Source organism: Nomia melanderi, chromosome 5, assembly GCF_051020985.1.
Source record: "Nomia melanderi isolate GNS246 chromosome 5, iyNomMela1, whole genome shotgun sequence".
Taxonomy (NCBI): domain Eukaryota; kingdom Metazoa; phylum Arthropoda; class Insecta; order Hymenoptera; family Halictidae; genus Nomia; species Nomia melanderi.
The window spans coordinates 3036333-3056875 of record NC_135003.1 but is presented as its reverse complement, the minus strand read 5'-3'; the positions used below and the strand labels follow the sequence as shown (position 1 = coordinate 3056875).

Here is a 20543-nt window from a genome sequence, read left to right as displayed (position 1 = left end):
CTTCCTCGAAATGTTTGTTTTCGAAAGTACCGAAACAGATTAATTATGGAAATACTAATAAACTAATATAAATATAATGAAAAGTAATAAAAGGAGCTAATAAAATTGAATTATATGAGACAAGTTTATTGAACGATAAAAAAACTTTTTTGTCAACTTATTAGACTGATCGTTGATGAAATAATTGGAAAACATTTTGGAAGCTACAAATGATTCTTTTTAGTTTGATAAACATATAGAGAAAATGCTTTTCTTAGATAAGTAGAAACTGAACATTCATTGGTAAGCAAGCTGAATAACATAATTGCTGAGCCAGCAAGTAAAACCGGACAGTGTCTAGACAGACTATTAAAATATGCATCGTTAGCGGTAGGAAAACCAGACAGCAATTACTATCTTTTAATCACACTTATAGAAACGTCTATGTTCAAACAAGATGAAAAAATTAAACGAATCAGCCAAAAGATACTGAATAAGGTAATTAAGTGTTGACCTTATCAGTATAGTACTCATTTGTAAGCATTTATATTAATTAAAAAATTTCAAATGAGTTATGTCGATATTTTAATTAATATACTGAAATTAAAATGAATGTTTCGTAAGATCTGCACATAAATATTAGTTGAAAGTATCTTATAAAAAAAAATGTATATTTGATAAAGAATGAAAATGTTTCTGGATTGAGAATTATGACAAATGAAAATCAAATGAAGTTGATTATTACTGTGGTCGTAAATGATGGCATGATAAATTAAATCAGTGCTATATCCGTTTACATAAGTGAAATCAGTTAATAACTTTCTGTCGAAATGTTAAAATTCAAATTTGTGTGGCAACCACGTACACAATAATATTCAATGATTGAACATTAGTTAAACTGACAGCTGAGGCGCCCATTAATGTGACATGCAAAAGACAATACAGACCGTCATTACAAGTTACAACAAATTGATCAATTTTGAAACAGAAAATCGTTCATTCCTTTCACTGAAAATGATATTTACGGGATATATGTTATTGCATCATTTGAAATTACTGTTCTTATAGGTCACCGTGAAAACAATATATTTGAAAGTAATAATAATTTTTGATTAATGAAAATGTACACAACATTTGTAATAATGACTCCCAACGAATTCCTATTGGCGTATTCGAATATTAATCAGAATTAATAATTATTGATTTCAAAAATTCTTCAACAGTGACCTGTCCAAATGACATAGAATTGGAAATCTAAGTTGAAGGGAATTGTATTTTATTTCGACTTACAAAAATAATAAGTTGAACAGCTTTCTTCGTTTAATAAAGCTAGTTGAAAAAACGTGTTACAAAATAAAAATGAGTTTTTAAAATATTATAGTTTGTCTTGTGGCTTGTTTCTCTCTCCTTCAAATTGCTGTATCGGGCTAATTATTTCTGATTCTATTGTAATAATATAGCAGTATCTATATTAACAACTTCACATTTTTAAAACACGAAAAGGATTTTCCAAGAATTTTCAACTGATATCTGTATGATAACTATCTCAACATATTTATAGAGATTCATGACTAACGAACATTTTGAAGAACACATATATCTTTTGTATTTTTATGGTTAGTTGAAATAACTCTTTATAAGTGTTAAAATCGTGATAAATAATATAAACATTTAATAACTATAACTGACAGACCGAACAAATTGAACAAGGAATACATATTGATGAATCAATCGTCTATTTATTCTTATTTTATCTCTGGTACTTAATTCTAATAAAAGTATTGCTTACTTATAATAATCGCTACAAATTCTACAATATAAAGAATCCTGTATTTAAACTAAATGTACTTGAAAATTCACAAATGTGTAATTTACTATCTATTACTATTGTACATCCTCTGAAATCCGACATTTATAATTACTAAACAACAAAAGTTAAATTACACTTTAAACATTGTTCATACCATCGCTACCATAGAAAATAATCAAATGGTCCGTTCAACGCACTTTCGATATCACTGAACACCCTGGCGAAAAACTCGTGAACGTTAACGGGGCATAGTTTGAATAAATAAACGGCATAGCTCTGAAAATACATCGCTCTTACCCCATTCTATAAATAACATCAATTTCACGCGACCCGCAATGCTATTTAAAAAATGGACGTGACAAAAGTACGTACTCAGAATAATGGTTCTCACTTGATCGAACTGAAATTCCTTTCAAAGGAGTAAGCTAGGGAGATGCTATCGCGGGACACGTTCTGATGTAAACGAGAAATACAGGAGATGATTCTACGTGAAAAAGTAAGTGGAAAATGATGGGTAATGTCTTTTTTTATTTAAGACTTTGTTTTTCAGAAAAATGAATTTAGAAATGGGTCATAGACATATGTTCTAAGTGTACTCGAACAATATCACTATTTACTGTTTATCGTTCCCGCTATCTTATCTATGATATCGATTGTACTATCATTTCCATCTTCTGTAATTAATTTAAATGGTTTTGTTAATAAAAATAAGATTACCATTTTCTAAGAGTTAATTCATGAATGTAACAACTGTTCCAAATGAATTTCCGATTTGCGTATCTCGATATCGTGACAGAAAGAAAGAGGTTAATGATACAAACCAATATCATAAATAAGATATTGTGAATGATAAAAACCAAATACAGTAAGGCCTTGATTAACCAAGTCATTATTATTCGTGATCGGTCAGCTCTCGGTTATTCATAAATTATAGGATAGACCAAGAAAAATCGGATCAGATCAGATTTAACAGCGAAAAATTAATAGTTAAAACTTGCAATCAACATCTTTTTCGCAGATTTCTTATTAATACACATTCAGATTCAATATCAAGAAAAAAATTATTAGAAAGCTTAAAAACCTTCATTTTATAAGCAAGAAACTGAAAGATAAAAATCCGATTCGCCCCAAATTCCAGGGTGAATTCTTATTTTCATCCATTTCGCCCCGTGATCCTTTTCGCTTCGGTCTACTCTACCTGAACACACATACAATTGAATTCTGCAAGCGTGCTTTGACAAACTTCTCGAGTCCCCGTTTATGTGGACTGTTAATCGTTCAGTTAAATCGAATAATCGAAATTCTACTATATTACCATTGTTCGTCTTTATCAACACAAATACAACCAACTCAGACCCAACCAAAGACAGAATACCAGAAACAAAGAAACTTAACCTTTGCCCTACAATATCGTGTCAGGCTCGTGGCGAAGATTTCAAACAGAATTTAAGAAACATAAATATTATTCCATTTATTTGAATGAAAATGACATATTATTACTCTATTACCAATGAATGTACTTCAAAGCACACGTTGACGTAGAATAAGATGGGAATTTTCTTTTATTTTCAATAAAGTATTAATCACGATTTAGTTAAATCAGTTACAGTTCAGAAAGAAACCATCAGTCAAGGGGTTAAACATAGTACACACGTATATGACAGACCTTCAAACTCATTTCTCTCGAAACGAAAACCTGAAATGAAAAAACGTTATTCATTCTTATCGACTTATATTTGCATTTAGAATCACCCACTTGGCCGCTTGTACTATCACGGGGACACCCTGTATAAGGGTAATACCGCGCTCCCGTGGCGGGAAACGGTGGTGTCGTCTTTTCCACGCTCAAGTATTTATTCAGCATCGAGGGGAAGAATACGCCGAATGGGCAGGGCAGAAGTGGCGAGAAATAAGGAGGCTGGAGAAGGCGCGGCCGCCGCGCCGCTCGAAACTTCTTCCGTTGCCGGGGCACGGAAGTGCACCCACGGGCGTAATGTGGACTTCTGCTGGACACAAAAGTGCCATACTGGCGGCAGACTAACGGGCACGTACACAACCTACATACCTGTCGCATTGTGCTCGCACTTCGCCACGAATATGATCACATTCAGTTCGCAAGCGCGCAGGAAGCCGGCCGAACAAGGTTATGGTTACATTCGATGCGTATTCGAACGAACTAGTGTCGTGACGGGATCCGTATTATGAGACAGATTTCGTGGACGTTGTTTACATCGACGATATTTCAATGACATGTTTACAACGACAGTCTGTATTCGTTGGTGTTCTATTCATCACGAACATATATATTACGTTATGAACCATGTTTTTATTCACTTCGTGGTAGGTGATGTAAAATAATTTCATTAACGATTTACCTCTCATACTATGATTTTTTTGTAGCTGCGTTCGACAGAACTATTTTATTGTTTAAAATTCATTAGAAAAAGAAAAAAAGTATAGCAATAATTTCCAATGAAATATTAAATAAATATTTTTAAGTAAACCATTGTTAATAATAGGAACTTTTTAGTAAAAACGATTCTCAGTTAAAACACTCACAATATTATTCAAAATGATAACTTTGGTAATGTATAAAAATATTATCAAAATTATTTTCGAAAATGTTTCTGAAGCTTTGTTATCTCTGAATCTGGGAACACGGGGTATTCGCTGCATGGACGTTGTTTGAGCTGCGTCTAGCAAGTAGTTGAAAGAATTGTTGGATCATAGGGGAACTTTTTTTGGTCTCGCTACGGGGGTCGATTTCTCGAGACGTTAACGATGAGAAGCATAGAACACTTTATTCGTTCGTACGAAATTTTTCGTAGGCTGTACTTCTGATGAAAGGTGGAATCTCTTTGTGCCTTAAATATGCCAAGCGACGTTTCGCAGACCAGAAGATTTTAATGATTCCTGGTTTCAAGGGTTAGTAGATGAAATTCGTGTAACTGATTGGTTCCAGTGTCTTTTTTCTGGAGACAGAAGTTTGATGAATTGAGTAATAATTATGTGAAATTAATAAAATATAATTATTTTAGTCATTGCTTCATAATATCGGGTAAAATTAATTTTATTCGATAATTTGAAGATAATTCGAGTGACATACATAATTACTCATATAACGATTTGCTGATTATCATTTATTTCATTTTAAAAAGCGTATAGAGATATTGTTTAAAAGCATTATTTTCTTCATAGTGTGACTAAAACTTAGGTTTCCTTAACAAGAAGTTTGAGGAAACGAAACTAACTTGAGAATTTTCAAAGTTAAGGTCAAAATTCCTTCAATGAAAAATACATGTTAACTAAATACATAAATTTAGGAGTGCATTCAATGATTATCTGATATAACTGGACAACTAACAATCTAGATAAATAGAACCTAAAGAAGAAATTTTCTAAAACATATATATATATATTGTTTTGAGTATTATTTAAATTGGAACTTAATAATTCGAATTTATACATGTTTTCGAATTATATTATTATTATATATATTATTATATATATTATTATATTTAACATGTATGTTTTATGAAAACATGTATAAATTCGAATTATTAAGTTCCAATTTAAACAATAGTCAATCGGTACAAAAACAATCGGTATCGTAGTGGATAGCAACTCAATTAATCTAGATTCTACTGTACTATATATTACCTATCTATTTTAAGCACAATCATAAAGTGTCATTTTTCAACTGGCAACGCGTGCTTTTTAATTTACTTCGTCCCATTTATCTTTCAAATTTCACCGTACGATCCGGCATTAACGTCGTTGTAGGTGCGCGGGCTTTTGCACAGTTGCACGCTCGTTTATGCACCTGAAACTGAAACTGTGCGCCAACCCTTTCCGTTCGTTCCTCCCCCGCGCCCCGAACTCCCCGTCAATGCTCCACTCGTAATCCTAACGTTTGATTGTACCTATTACGGTTGAAGCACCTAATACGTAACTTTCGAGACTGGTGCGATAGGTCGGTGCGCCAGCCGGCTAAAATCGATTTCACCTGCGCTTCACCTTCCCCAACTGCCTTCCCTCCTCTCTTCTCCTTTTCGCTCTTCGCCGCCCGCACCCTCGCGAACTCTTGTTTTTCCTCGGTTTGCTGTCTCAATTACGAACGAAGACGCGATAGGGTTACACTTAATTCTTTCGTCGTGTTACACTTAATAGTTCGTGGTGCAATGTTTGGAAGATGAATATTTATCTCGGAATAGGATTTTATAATGTTACTAAATACGAAACTTATGGTCAATTAATTTGAGATTTTAACATACTTCCTTATGTAACATTAATTATTGGTATAACTATAATACTTAAAAATTCTATATTTTAATCACTAGAAAGTTATTTCAAAATTATGAAATTTGGTTATTTTAAACATAAGTATTCGTCGCTTTATCGATTTTGAAGTTTTATTGCAAAAACGGAAAGGTCGATACCGACATGAACATAAAGTTATTTCACAATGTACGCGTACACTTTTGTTCTCTGAGTACATAATTATTTAGATGTTCTTAATAATGTTTGAATAATTTAATCCTTTAATTATTTCTAACATTTTGCTTGATTACTGTCAACGATTGATCTTCACTTGGTACAAATTTATTGTTCCCATTGAATATAATTTATACCGTTTAAAAGTAGTTCTTTCGCTGATTTCCTCCGCTCTTTCATCAGTTTAATTGGACGTCGTGCAATCAGACAGACAAATTTCATAAACACTCGCACGTCCGCGTCGTTCGCAGTTACCGTGTCAACTGCAACGCGTGACAATGGGTTTCGATAATGAAGCGCATTCTTCGAGCAGGCCAGTCGTCCTCCATTGTCCGTGAGCAATTAATGCAGCTGTTCCGTCGAGTTAAAGCGGACGGCTAAATATCTTCTCAGACACGTGCCGATACGTTCGCGAGCCGGCTATCCGATAGCTAGTTCTTTTTTCGTTTCGTTTTTCATCAACACGTCCAATTGTGAAATATTTGACGGCCTTAAAGTGGCGCTGACGCGCTACCATAAAAATTCAACGAGTGTTTCGCCAAACATCGAAACGCTTTCACGTACGGTGCCGTGTACGCGCGTGCCTGCTCTTTTATTATGCTACATCCACATGTTTCCTCCATCACTGTCGTGAACGAGAAGTGGCGAAATTATTCGATTGACTTTACCGAAGGCACGACAAACAATGAAAACGGTGTCTATTGTTTTCTAAAGTGTGTGGAAAGTGAAATATTGTAAATAGTTTTTTCAATTAAATATTTCGGAAGAGTAAATTCATATTTAAGGTAAATGTTTGAGAAACATTTATTGATTGAAAAAGCGAAATCAATAATGTCCACGGTTATATACAAAAATGAGATTGTTCATAAACATTTAAATACTATATTGTGCGTTGCAAATAAGCAGTATCGGTACTATCTGTGTAAATAAACTACATGTGCCGGACTGGATGCCAAATTATGGCTCCACGAATGGTGAAATGCTCATCGTAGCGTGTGAGCATCGTAGGACTAAATAAGTAGTATAGGCATAGCCATTGGTCAGACAAGTGGTATTTAGTTTATGATCAGAGAAGTAGTATCAAATACAGTTTATAATCAAATAAGTGGTACGATACAAAATAATTTAATATGTGTATAAACTTGATTAAAGAAGTAGCGTTAACACAATCCATGATCAGACAAGTAGTATAGATGCAATGTATAGTCAGCCAAACAATATAAGGAAAGCCTGTAATTAGGCTAGTCATATATGGACAGCATATGCTTAGAAAAGTAATATACTGATAATGTATGAATATATAAATACTGTAGACGTAATTTCTGGCGAAGGCAAGTAGTGCAGCAAAATTTTAGTAACTTCGTATATTAGTAAAGTAACTATACAAACATAATGAAGACTATTATATTGATATATCATGACAAGTTATGTTGATCTACAATTAGAGAATTATTATACACTTAGTTTCACGTGAACTAACAATATAGTATTTGATTTATAAGAAACATAAGTGGTATAAAAGCCATTACTGATTAGAGAAGTAATTAGGATCGAATTCTCTATAAACTAGTGCACGTACAAGCAAGTAATGAAGTTGTCTTCATGAATAGCCAAGTAGTCGAATGACAACATCCTAGCGACAGTCTATAGGTAGACGAGTAACATCTGAGCAGTCTTTGGTTGTACAAGTAGTATCGGATTTGTCTTTGGCAGACAAGCGATGTAAGATCCGCCTTATGACGGATCTTAGTGGTATAGGTACCGTCACTGATCAGGCAAGGGGCATAGGTTTCAGCTGTATGTAAACAAGTAGTACAGGGAGCACGGTTGATCCAACGAGTAGTATAGGGATAGTCGTTAACAAGAGAAATGGTATTAGCAACCTCGTAGATCAGGAAAGCTGCAGGTTATCTACTTGTGTAGAATGCCTTTCAGTGAAGCATTGGATTGAGAAGTCGATACCATGCAAAAGTATAGAGTACATCTAGGCTCCTAATACTTAAGTAGAATAAGATTGATTGTCTTTAACACTAGGTTTACGGATTTTTAATTTACTATTTATTCTGTTGTTCCTAGCAAAATGGATAACCGTTCATGTGAAACTTGGAAATTAGAGGTTGCAAGATAGATGATTGGAATGCGTATTCGTGAAATTGCATCAATCAAAATCGACCTAAACATTTAGCAAATAATGTTTATAAAATTCGATACACGTCAAATTGATGCTTTCTATAAACCTAGTGTTAAGTAAGCATACAAGGTGTACTCGAAACGTACTGCAACACTAGAAGAAGGTAATGCTTCATTTTTGATTAAATAGATGTTGAAAATTCATTTTATTGCAAATATATCCATACTTACTATAAGTAGAAATGATAGATAGTGAACATGAAAATGAATAATTTTTTATTAATACACACGTACTAGGTCAAGATTGAAATTCAACTGTTTTCGAATGTGAAATTAAGCAAAAATACTATATTATACGTTTTCTTTAATAACAATACGAATTGCTTTCTTAATTTTATACTTTCTCCGCTTTTATTCAAATACGGAAACAATTCATAATATTAAAGGAAGATACAAATTCTTATAAATTAAAAGTGGAAAACATATAACCGCCCACAGATTCGAAATCATGTCAAGTATCCGTACAATTCACTGACTTCATCATTATCTTTCCCGCGTGCAGAAACAATGCGATATGTTTCAACGTTTTCAGCAAAAATCGTTCGCAAATTGTCGTACGTACATAAACGTATCTTCCCACTGTACACAGTGTGTTTCTTTGTTCAATGTGAGTTTCTTCGTATACGAAAATGTTATCTACATAGGCACGATCACCATTTACCCGGAAATGTGACTCGCGCGACTGCCCGTTTCTAAATTCTCACGCGAGTTCAATAATGTCAGACAGTCGAACGGCAGGCGTCATTTTCGATGGAAATTTCATAGGCGGCCAACGTAGATTCCGTTTTAAAACCACCGCTTCTTCCTGACGTCCGCCGCCATTTGCGGAAGCATTTTTCATGCATTTATTTGACAATTTGGCACGCTCCGATCGACTCCGCTTCTCCGTTGCCGACCCGAATCACCGGCTCCGCGCTGCCCCTGCTCTCTCCCCGTCCACGGCGCCGCGTAAAAACTGTTGAATTATTTATGTTTTTCCGGGAGTTCGCAGTTGCACCGCGGGATGCAAATGCATCTTCTTTTTTGCCGTCCCTTTGAATGTTTAATGCGACGCCCGGTGTGTTCGGGTTCGGCCAGTGCGAGATGCGCGGGATCGAGCGTTAAAGCGGGAAATGGCCGAAGAAATCTCGACGCTCAGGAAAAGAACCCGACGAATGGACTTACTGGTTACAGTTGAAGTTACGAACATGACACGGAATATGAAGTTTGGATTTTTGCGAGAGTCTTCTGTAGACGTAATGCGAAATGAAGGTGCTCTAGCTGATGCTGGCCGGATTTACGACACTTGCATGATCGGCTATTTCTAAGAATGTTTATTTTTGAGAATATTTGTAGTTTTTACGTAACTCGGGCAATAGAGTCATTTTTAAGAATGTTTTTAGAATATTTATAGTTTTTACATTTTCTTTTAAATTATCATTTAAACATTATTTTGAACTACCTTCTTTTCTATACATTTTTGACGATCCCCGATGGCAACCGAATATGCTGTAAGCAAAAGGAATTTAACATTTGTATATTATTATTTAAATATTTCGTTCGGTTAAGAACAAAGTAACAATTATTTTATTTACGTAGTTACTAATATTTCTATTTCAAATCCATCATTTCCGAAAAAATGCGTTAAAAGCGATATAGTGGAGAGGAATCGTAGGATCATTTTCGGTTTGTTCTGTTTCTCGATGCAACTTTATTTAGTTATTGAATATTCGAATAGATGGTATTTCGAAAAAAAGTATTCTGTAACAATACACTCGCTAGAGAACGTAAAAATTTTGTTAATCGGAAAAATAGCGAAGTAAATTATAGTTTTTGATATCCTAGAAGATATCCTTTTACTTTTAGTTTTGAATCTGCGCGAGGTCTGAATTTCTTAATAACTAGTAACTTTAACTTGTATTGCAACTCATAATCTTATCCTTTTATTGCTAAAATGCAATCCTTCGAATCTAGAACTTTTTGATGTAACGCAAACGTGCAAACGTTAACAAGCAAGCATTAACAGAAAAATTGTGTGATAACTAAAAGGAAAATCAGAGATTTTTTAATTCCCTCTCTTGTCTGTTCTCGGGATTAGTTGATTTTCCAGTAGCTCTAACGGTACGGTTCTACGTGTCCAATGACAAACGATTTTCCAGTTCTTGATCACAAGCGAACCGATTCTACCGGCGTAGCTGGGAACAAACTCATCCTATTTGTATGATTAGTCACGAACGGCTTCATCCGGTTTCACTGTATTGAACGTGCAATTCGAATATATTCTACTTGTACACTTGCATAGGGTACGCGGTTCTATTGGATTTGCTTGATCGGTAACGGATGTGTTCTACTAACCTGGATGGATAAACTTGTCGAGATTATCTGACATATGTCGCAGAATTTGTGGTTCAACTGAAAAAGTCAGGATTCTAGGTGGAGAAATAAATTGAAAATATCAAATAGAATTTGTTTATATTATACATTTTTCCTTAAATAATGGAATTTAAAAATTGACCAGTACATGTGCTACTACAATAAAAATCTGTGTTTACACATATTCTACTTCATAAGTTCTTTGGCTTGCAATTTCGAAGTTAACTTTTTCAAGCAACCGTCTATATTTTCAATTTACCTTTTTATTATAGTATTTCGCACTAAAAACCAATCTTGAAGAATAGTAACCATAAAACGACACAGTACTTAAAAACAGAGACAGTGATCGTTTGTTCGTTACTACCTATTCACTTCAATCAACGTTCATGACGGTTTAACTATCATGAGACCACCAAGTCCCATAAAAGTTGTTTTTTACAAAAAGTTTATCTACATATATAATCCACATATTCTACAATAATTAAAACATTCGTACAAAGAGCTTACAAAATTTGAAAATTAATACAAAAGGAAAATGTTCCCAAACATTAACAAGAATCCTAGTCAATCCATAATGTAAACGTGGTCGAATGATCAACGGTCCGACCAGACAAAGGCATATCGGTTTCCGAAGCAGCAGCGGGTCCAGGAAAATTGGGCGAGTGGTCGCATAATCCTGACGACTCGACGAATACCTGCAGCATACCAAGATGCAATTATTACCCAGAGGAGGAAGGCGAATATTCGGCCGCGCAGTTTTGGAATATCTGGCGATCGAGACGGGCTGGCCGTTTCGGTCGTATTCGGCCGGCCCGGAATCACCGAGGTGTCCGTGGAATATCGGGAAAGTTTTAACGGCGCTTCATTACAGAAAATAGTTTCCCGCGGCCGACATTCGTTGGTGTGCACACGCCGAGCGACGTTACTAATCCGAAAACACGGCCGCGGAATAGTTGCCGCACGCCCGACACGACGTTCCTCTGCGGCAATAATTGCCGGATGCTGACGGAAACAAGGTACATACCCTCGGGAACTGCGGCGAATGACAAAAACTGACAACCAGAGAGATTACCGTTTGGATTAATGTTACGCTCCATGTCCTTTGTCTCGCGAAACTTCGCGTGCCGAGACGACCGTCCGCCGAAATAGTCCTGCGTTCATGTTAAATTCGATCGCCTCTCGTTTTTGTTTCACATTATGCATAAGTATCACTGTCGTTGTTGTTGTTTCATTATTGCTGAGTGCTGAATTTTTATGTAGAATACAATCTTGTTTTAGTGGAAGGTAGTTACATTGGAGTTAAACAGAAGTTTACTTTGTTTTAACCCCTTGCCTTACAATGTCGTGTAAGACTCGTGACGAAGATTTCTAATACCGTTTAACAAATATAAATGTCATTCAGTTTTTCTGAGTTCAAATGACATTTTTCTTGTTAACAATTTGTATGATTTAGAAAAAAATCTAGATGTAGAAGAGCATGGAATTTTTTGATTTACTGATGTGTTATTAACGATATACAGTTGTAACAAGTGCAACTGGGAAATTAAATCGTAGGGCAAGGGGTCAATGTTTTTATTATGTTTGGACTAAAATAAAAGTATTATTAACTACATCTTATAGTTTATTGTATTTTCCATATTCATGTTTAATGTAGCCATATAAAAAACCATTGTATAATTATTATTACCCTTTTTTCTTGCATTTGTTCAGGTATTCTTAGGTTAATTACATTTAGAGTATTTGGTTCATTTATTAAGATTTCTAAAAATTTAGTAAATTAATTCTAAAATATTCTAAACAAGAGTTTTACATGTCCCATATTCAAAGCACAATAGCACAATCAGTAAGGAAACTACAAAATCAACGTACAAAGAATTCAGTAAAGCATTTCGTTAACTGTGCAAACAAACCTAACAATTATATTCATGACCATTGAACGATGCTCCAAAAACTAAAAAAGGAAACAATGTTAATTAAATAATTCCGTAACACAGCGCGGAAAAAGAAAGTTCTCCCGAGGTTCCGGTTGAAACGAATTCAAAGGTCGACCGAAAAGGAAGAAGAGGGACAGCGTTATTCGAGTAGTCGCGTGGCAGCGCGACACCGTTTGAAAAGAGCGTGAATATTCCATTTTTAGCCGGGTGTGTTGTCATAACGAGGTGACTCGTAATTACGAGCATCTTTTTTGCGAGTGAACCGTCGACTGTTGGCCAAGGGGTCGCTGGGAACGACCGTTCAGGTCACATAACGACCGGCAATCAGGATCCAGGAAACATCGTTGCCTTTATCCCGATCCCATCCTGGCCGACGACCATTTTTCCTCCATCCATTGCGTCGTGGCGCCGCGGCGCGGCTTTTTCACGATTCCCCAGCAAAACATTCCAGCCCGCTTTCCATTCCCTCCCTTGTTCTCGTCGCCGGATCCCTCACCACGCCCATCCTGTCGTCGTTTGCATAAAGTGAGCTATCTGCGCTTTTAATATACGCAAATGAAGTTACGCTCCGGAACTAATCATATTTGCATGCGAAACGGCAATCTCCTTTGAGCCCTTGTCGTACTTATTACTACAGTTTAGTCGCCGGCGAACATTTTACGAGGGAACGCCGACCGGCATGGTAATGCCGATCGATCACTGATCGGTCTCGCCCACCTTCGCGGCGCGGCTGCTCCACGTACATAGTTATGCTTGTCGCGTGGATCCCGACGTTTGATCACTTATCGACCTCTGTAACTTGTACCGCGTTTAAGCTGGAATAGATTAAGGAAGAGGTTAGTCGAAAGTTACAGGATATTAAAGGTATGGTAACCTCGTTGTACGGGATAGTTAGTAAGAATATAGTTACTGCCGATTGGGTCCTGGACATTGAATTTGGAAATCGTTTTCGTTAATTATCGGTGATGTTTGCAATTTTGCTGACATCGTTCGACCGCGGAAAAACAAGAGAAAGGATTTTTCGAAAATTACGGAGAATCAAAGGCTTGTTCATTTTCGGAATTTTAGACGAAATTTTACTTATTTCTTCTTCCATATTAAACGTTAGAATTTGAAATCCCCAGCAACGAATAATAATTTCACTTATAAACGAACTATCAATCGTTCGTAGATTTATTGGTGTTGAAAAGTACAATATACAATAGAAACATTCCATTGTTGTAAACTTAAGACCTTTTATACATTCATCTCTATATATATGTTTTATTTTCCACGAAAGAAACGTTGAATGTAACAGAATACAATGCTGTATTATTCTCACTACATAATAATTGTATTCCTCCAATACACAGTATTCCAGTCTGTGTACATGAGTGTTTCATTCAAAGAGTTCGAACACTGGCCATTCTTCATTAACGTACCTTACCTGATTGTGGCAAAAGCAAAATTAACTTTTTCACTTGGGGACTGGTTTCAATAAAATCCAGTATGTACCAAATATTAAATCAAGCACACTGATAAATTCATAAACTGAACTTCACGAATTTTTTAATAACCTCATCTGAAATTTCATGTCATCTCTGTACTCTAGTTTTACTAACAGTAAGTACACGTCGTATATTATACATTGTATAGTTAGTTCAAGATTCTTATTAAATAATTTTTTTTTCCTTTCTTACGCTTTATAGTTTATTGATGGTTTATTAATTCCTCAATGTTCCTTACAATTGTTATTCATGAAAGTTTGTAATGAATTCTGATATGTATTCATTGCAATAAAATGACTTTATTAACTGCGAATGAATAAATAAATAAATTAATCAATCACAGTGTCCGCGAAAATCCATTATTTTATAAAAAGTTGCAGGCCCCACTTTGTTTCATCATTAGATGAACACGGACCAAAGCGATCCCGATTGGAAAATTCCCTTAACTTCCGAGTAATCGCTCGAACGGCGAAGATTTTCAATTACGTCAAAGAAGAAAGTTTCGTTTTATCGGCGAACGCCACCGCGCCGGCCGTGCCTCACGGCCTAGATTACGGCATTATATATTAATGAAAAGCGCGGATTTCACGTAAGATACGTACGAATGAAAGATAAACGCCATTCTAGCGGGGCACTGTTTGCGAAGCACTCATTGTACACTGCTCGAGAAGTTTCGCAACGACAGGGAAGCGATATTCTTGCCGGGCGGCACCGGCCGAAACTTCTGGCCGTGTGACATTTTGTTGTTTCCCCGCAATCATGCTTACTTAATTATCGATCGGACAAAGGGCTACCAGCTTTCCCGTATTCTCGATACGAAAGCGTTCAAACTATACCTCGACACTCCGTTATCGATTGAGAGTATCAAACATTGACAATTTTATGGGCGTAAATAAGTCAACGAATAGGTAATATACAGTTGTGAATGTTTCTGTAAATTTGTGCAAAATTTTCTTATTAGTTGGTACATGAGAATGTAAATTACATTACAAACTTGTTACCATGATAAATGGTCGTAAAGGTATAACGAATTTCATTTGTATTTCTTTTCATTAAAAAAATATATAAAAATGATTGATAATAATAGATGGTGTTTTTCTTTAAAGAAAAAAGCAACAGCAATGTAATAAGTTTTATTCATATTTTTCTTCACCAATTTTTCTTTGTTGAATCTGCTGTTAATAAAATTCGAAGTCCTGGAATGACGCTTTTTGTACGAATATATTTTTCTAGGAAAATTAAGTCTCAATACAAGTAGGACACTTTGTCTATTCTTTTCAATGAAAGAATTCAAAATTCTGTTTAATGAAACTCACTGTTTTTAAAGAAAGTAAATGCAAGGATTTATTAAAGGAATTATACGGTTTTAGTACGAAACTTCGTCTTTATTGCGACAAATGTACATGCAGACAATAATGTATTATTTTTAAATATAATTTATGTTTATGCAATTAAATTAGATATTGTATAGTTTAAAAGCCATATCGACGTTAGTTTGCTATTCTATTTCAGTGAATAATCAATTCATTACCATTCCGATTATTACATCTATTGTCGTCGTATTATAAACTCTAAATGGTAATTGATTTGCATTATTGGAGTCTGGAAATTATCGAGCAAATTTAATCAGTGAATAAGGATTACATTAAACGTATCGATTACTAATTCAATTAAAATTTTTAAAAATTTCTTTTGTTCAATTTCTTGTTGAAAATAGAATTATAAAGAATATATCTCAGAAAACATTTCAGAGCTTAAGAAGGAAGTGTGGTTTTGAGGAAGTTCCGACTATCACGTTTCCTTTTATTTTAAGTACTTACTGGTATACAAAAAATTTGACACGTTTCAGCTACTTAAGTACCTATTGAAATTTTTCTTCAATTTTATAGTTAAAAAGTATAATCAGTGTAGTTTAAAACCCACATCATTTATACTCTCATAATAACGATAAATCGCCAAAAATATTTCTCCCATATTTCCATTCGCAAGTAAGTTTGCTAATACAACCTTCAATATTCATTTATTAAAAATGTATGCAGATCAAACAAGCCGAAATTAAAACAATTAAAGCTACCTCACGTATATTTTACACGCTTTAATAAAACTAAATTTTAGATATAAGTTCTACGATATATTAAACGGAATGCTGTCAAGTTTCGAGTGCACTAATTTAAATTTGTAATATCCAGGCTTTCCATTTGGGTGTGAAGTGTTACAATCCGTTATGAAAGAAAATGGCCGTTTCCTCGAGAAAGGGCGGTACATGGGCGTAGAACGGATCGAAATGTTAATTTTATTTGACATGTACGGCCTCGCTTTCCCTTGAAATTTAGTCGGCGCACGTGAATTCAGGGACTGGTATTATCGTCGGCCGCAACGAGCGTTGCATTTCGGTCACGCACGATCGAGTATTATCGTCGTCATTGTTATATCGACCATTCGTGAGGTGCCGAGCATACGGCTGTAATCGCAGTCTCGAGGAGCGCTTACAGAATATTGCGGCTCCGAACTCACTGTATTGAGATACATATATCGATAACCGGCTACAGATGAACGCGCGGTTGGAGCCTGGGAAATCGTCTTAGGCACGCAGCACCGGAATGCAGAGCTCTAATTAAAAAACGTCGATGTTACATTGACCAAGGTTTCCAACACGGTTATGGAATTTCTGGAATTTCAGCTGAAACAGTGCTCATACTTTCCTGCGCGTGAAATTGTTCTGTACTGTTCACTGTTCGTGAAATTTCACGAATTCATTTCGTTGCAGCGTTTCGCTCGAGTAAAAGTGAAGACCTTTTAGTTGATAGAATTTATTTTAAAAATGAAAACTTTGCTGACTATTTCATATTACGCTCTTTTTTTAGAACCTTGTCGATATCTACTAATCTGCTGGTTTAAAGTTCTAACGGAAGATAATGCTGTAAGATACTTGCTTGTAAGATACGTTGGAAATAATTTTGTAAAAAGTTTAAGAATTTGTATATGAGATTTTTGTGTTCTTAAACAGTTAGTCAATTTGTGGAGAAATGAATTGCTTTGAAGTGAATAATCTAGAAAATCAGCATTCGAAAAGTGTTCAAGTTTTGAAAATGACAATTTTTACAAATCAGCAATAATAAAATTATTTTACCGTTAAGAAAAGTCTAATAAATCTGTGTAATATAGACAATATCGAAATGTATCTGAATTAACATCACTAACAAATTAATTTCCACGATCCTCCAAGAAAACGCTTACGAATTCGAATCAACCAACCCAAATGAAGTTTTGAATAAACCTATGAAAATTCAAGCCCTGAATTAAAAGCACTTTTAATCGCTTAAAATTCTTCTAAAGTAAACTTTTTAATAATTCAAATACCTACTTTAAACAACCTCCGGCCATTCCATCCAACTAACACGAATAACATTCGACTAACCCTCTCTCTCTTCTCTTCTTTCCAGATCGGTACTCGCCCGCCGAACTAACAACTGCCCACTAACCGTCCCCGAAATGATCAATCCGCCACCGTAAGGCGAATCGACAAACTTGTGGCGCGATCCACGCCGCGTCTCCTGATCCGAGGTGAACGAGTAGACGGCCGTCGTTGGTCGTTCATCTCTACGGGGATCGATCATGCGAATTACCGAAGATGCGCAGGACGAGCAGCAACGGTTTGAAGCTGGACCTGACCGAGAACACTCCAGGTAGCTCGTTATCGCGGCTGCCGAACTTGGTCGAGCATGCGGAGACCTGTCAGGCGCTGTCCACCGGAACCGGTGAGAATTTAAGCAGCAAACTGCCGAACGTGGTTGAGGGCTCGATGGACTATGGTAGCGAGCGCAGGTCCTCCCGGTACCTCGAGTACCAAGACACGAAGCCTTATCAGGATCCCCAGCCGGGCAGCGGTCTGTCCTCGTACGAGCAGACCGGCTACCACGATCAGTCCAGGGGATACAGGAGCTACGAGCGAAACCCGTATGACAGGGAGGATATTGACCGATACGATAACAGAATTTATCCGGAAGACGGGTTGAGGTACGATCGCCGCGGGGATCAGAGGACGTATCAGGAGTCGGACCTGGACGCGCCCTACGAGAGGAGCGATGCCCAAAAGCTCACCAGGACTTACCCCGCGGAGCTCCAGGAGCCTGCCAGGCGGTATTCTCGAGATTTGACCGATTACGAGTACGCGTCCAGATATGCGGAGGAAACGCTGAAACTCGAGCCGAAGAAGGATCATCATCACCATCACTCCGGGAAAGTGTACGAGCCCGCCGCCGCCGCCGCCACGTCTGCCTCGAAGGGCTACGAGTCCGGCGTGAAGACGCACGACTCGGCTTATGAATTGTCTTGCGCCGCCCAGCAGGATCTAGCTGCGCGCAAATACGAGAGCAAGTACCACTCCGTCAACAAGATGTACGGCACGTTGCCCAGGTACGAGACAGGCAAGTCCTACGAGCCGAGATCGTACGAGTACGAGGAGCAACCGTACGACACCGCTGGCAAGAACTATGACACCAAGTTCGAGCTGACCAGCTCGAAGAGCTACGAACGGGCTAAATATGATTGCTCCACGTCTTCGTCGAGATATCCGGATAAATCGTACGATCAGACGTTGAAGATTGGAGAGTTGGGCTCCACGTCGTCCGCGGCCGGTTACGCGAGGAAGACGCAAGATCAGGAGGAGACCAACGCTGAGAAGATGAACGGGTACAGGAAGAATAATTTCGAGTCGTACGGTGTTTATTCTGATCCCGAGGATGATCACGGTTTCCTGGCTGAGAAGAAAACGCCTCAGTATCCGTATAAAGGGGTTGTTGTTAATGTCAGCGGTGAGTCGAGCGTGGTGGATCAGAAACGAGCCAAGGATGGCAGGCAGACCGAAATGACTGGAAGCCCTTGGTGCAGGCCGACTATACTGTTGCTGCTGTTGCTCTTGCTCTTTGTTGTCTTCGTTTTCGTCTCTGGAATCCTTTTATACCTGAACTGTGAGTCTTTTCTTATATCTTTCTAGATGTTACTGGTAGGTTTTTAGAGTTTTAGGGATTGAATATGTAGAAGCTGAACATAATAATGGAAAGGTTTTGTGTATTGAGAAAATTCCTTATTAATATCGCCTGAGACCACTACTAAAATTTAATGTAGTTTAAATGCTCCTGGGAATGTTTAGGAATGTTTAGTGAGATTTTTCTGATACCTTTGGTGCAGGAACTCTTCAAGTGTTTCCATTGTTTTGTTCCACTTTTGTGCTTCTCTGTCTATAAGTAATCTTGCACATCAACGTAAAATTTTCAGAAATATGCATCTCCTATTACGTACGCGAAGTTGTATAGAAACCAATTAATATTTGCAAAAAGAAATGACTAAAAAAGTACCATTTATTATATTATCATACTTTATTATATAATTTAAATAATTATGCGTATTAATCAATCCTTAAAAAATTATCTTTCATATAACTTTTATCAAAATTGGCATTTACGAGATCAGTTTTACCCCCCTTAGACATTTTGTCTTTAAACTCCAAATTAATCAATCTCAGCGACAATTAATATAACTCAGGTCAAGTGGTCTCGTGCGGAGTTACCGGAGAAGTTTTCCGGGCACCGAATTTTCGTCTAGTACCCTGTCTTCGGAAAAAGTGTACTCAGGGTGCAATGGAAAGCCCTCGAAACTCATTGATCTGGTCGCTGTAGTTAGAACCGAAAAATTCATTGAACCGTAAACAGGGCCGCAAAATCTCAAATAATTTGTGATTGCAGATACTACAGATTTTATACATACAATACGAAATTCTTCATATAATTAAGTGATATATAGAAAATGTAATGAGAAGGTGACATTTTTAGTTTCTTTACAAGCACATTATAATATTACTAACAATCAAAAGTATTTTCAATAATACCATTTCCAAATCACAAAGAGAAAGTCCGAATTTACTTAAGGTATAGTTATTAAAATCAAACAATGTTACTACTTGATATTTACCAATTCATGCCAAGTTAAAAACAAAGAGACCCGACTCACTACACAAGACCGAACAGTAGCAAACCTAAGTGATTGTGCTAATAGACAAAATGACAGCAGTGCAGAATGCAAACAGATTCAGATAAACAACGTAATCTGTAAAGCGCACATCCAAGTTAAAGCGGTCGGTTTCAAGAAAACAAAAGGATGTTTATTCGAATTAAACTTCTCCCTTCAAGCTGTGCGTTCGTCACGGCACTGATAGAGCCCGTTAAAAGTTATGAGTCACGTTTCACGTAGAAACGAATGGTTGCTACTTAAGAAGCTTTGTTAGGAGGATACGGAATT

General features: G+C 36.5%; 1 protein-coding gene across 1 annotated transcript in view; it reads left to right on the top strand.

Annotated features, from left to right (window-relative positions):
- Positions 1 to 20543, top strand: part of LOC116424797 (agrin) — a 631033-nt gene that overhangs the window by 110833 nt on the left and 499657 nt on the right. The window contains exon 2 of the mRNA XM_031971677.2: positions 17690 to 19216. Coding sequence (XP_031827537.2) covers positions 17878 to 19216 — 1339 coding nt within the window. The 5' untranslated portion in view covers positions 17690 to 17877. The remainder of the gene's footprint in view (positions 1 to 17689; positions 19217 to 20543) is intronic.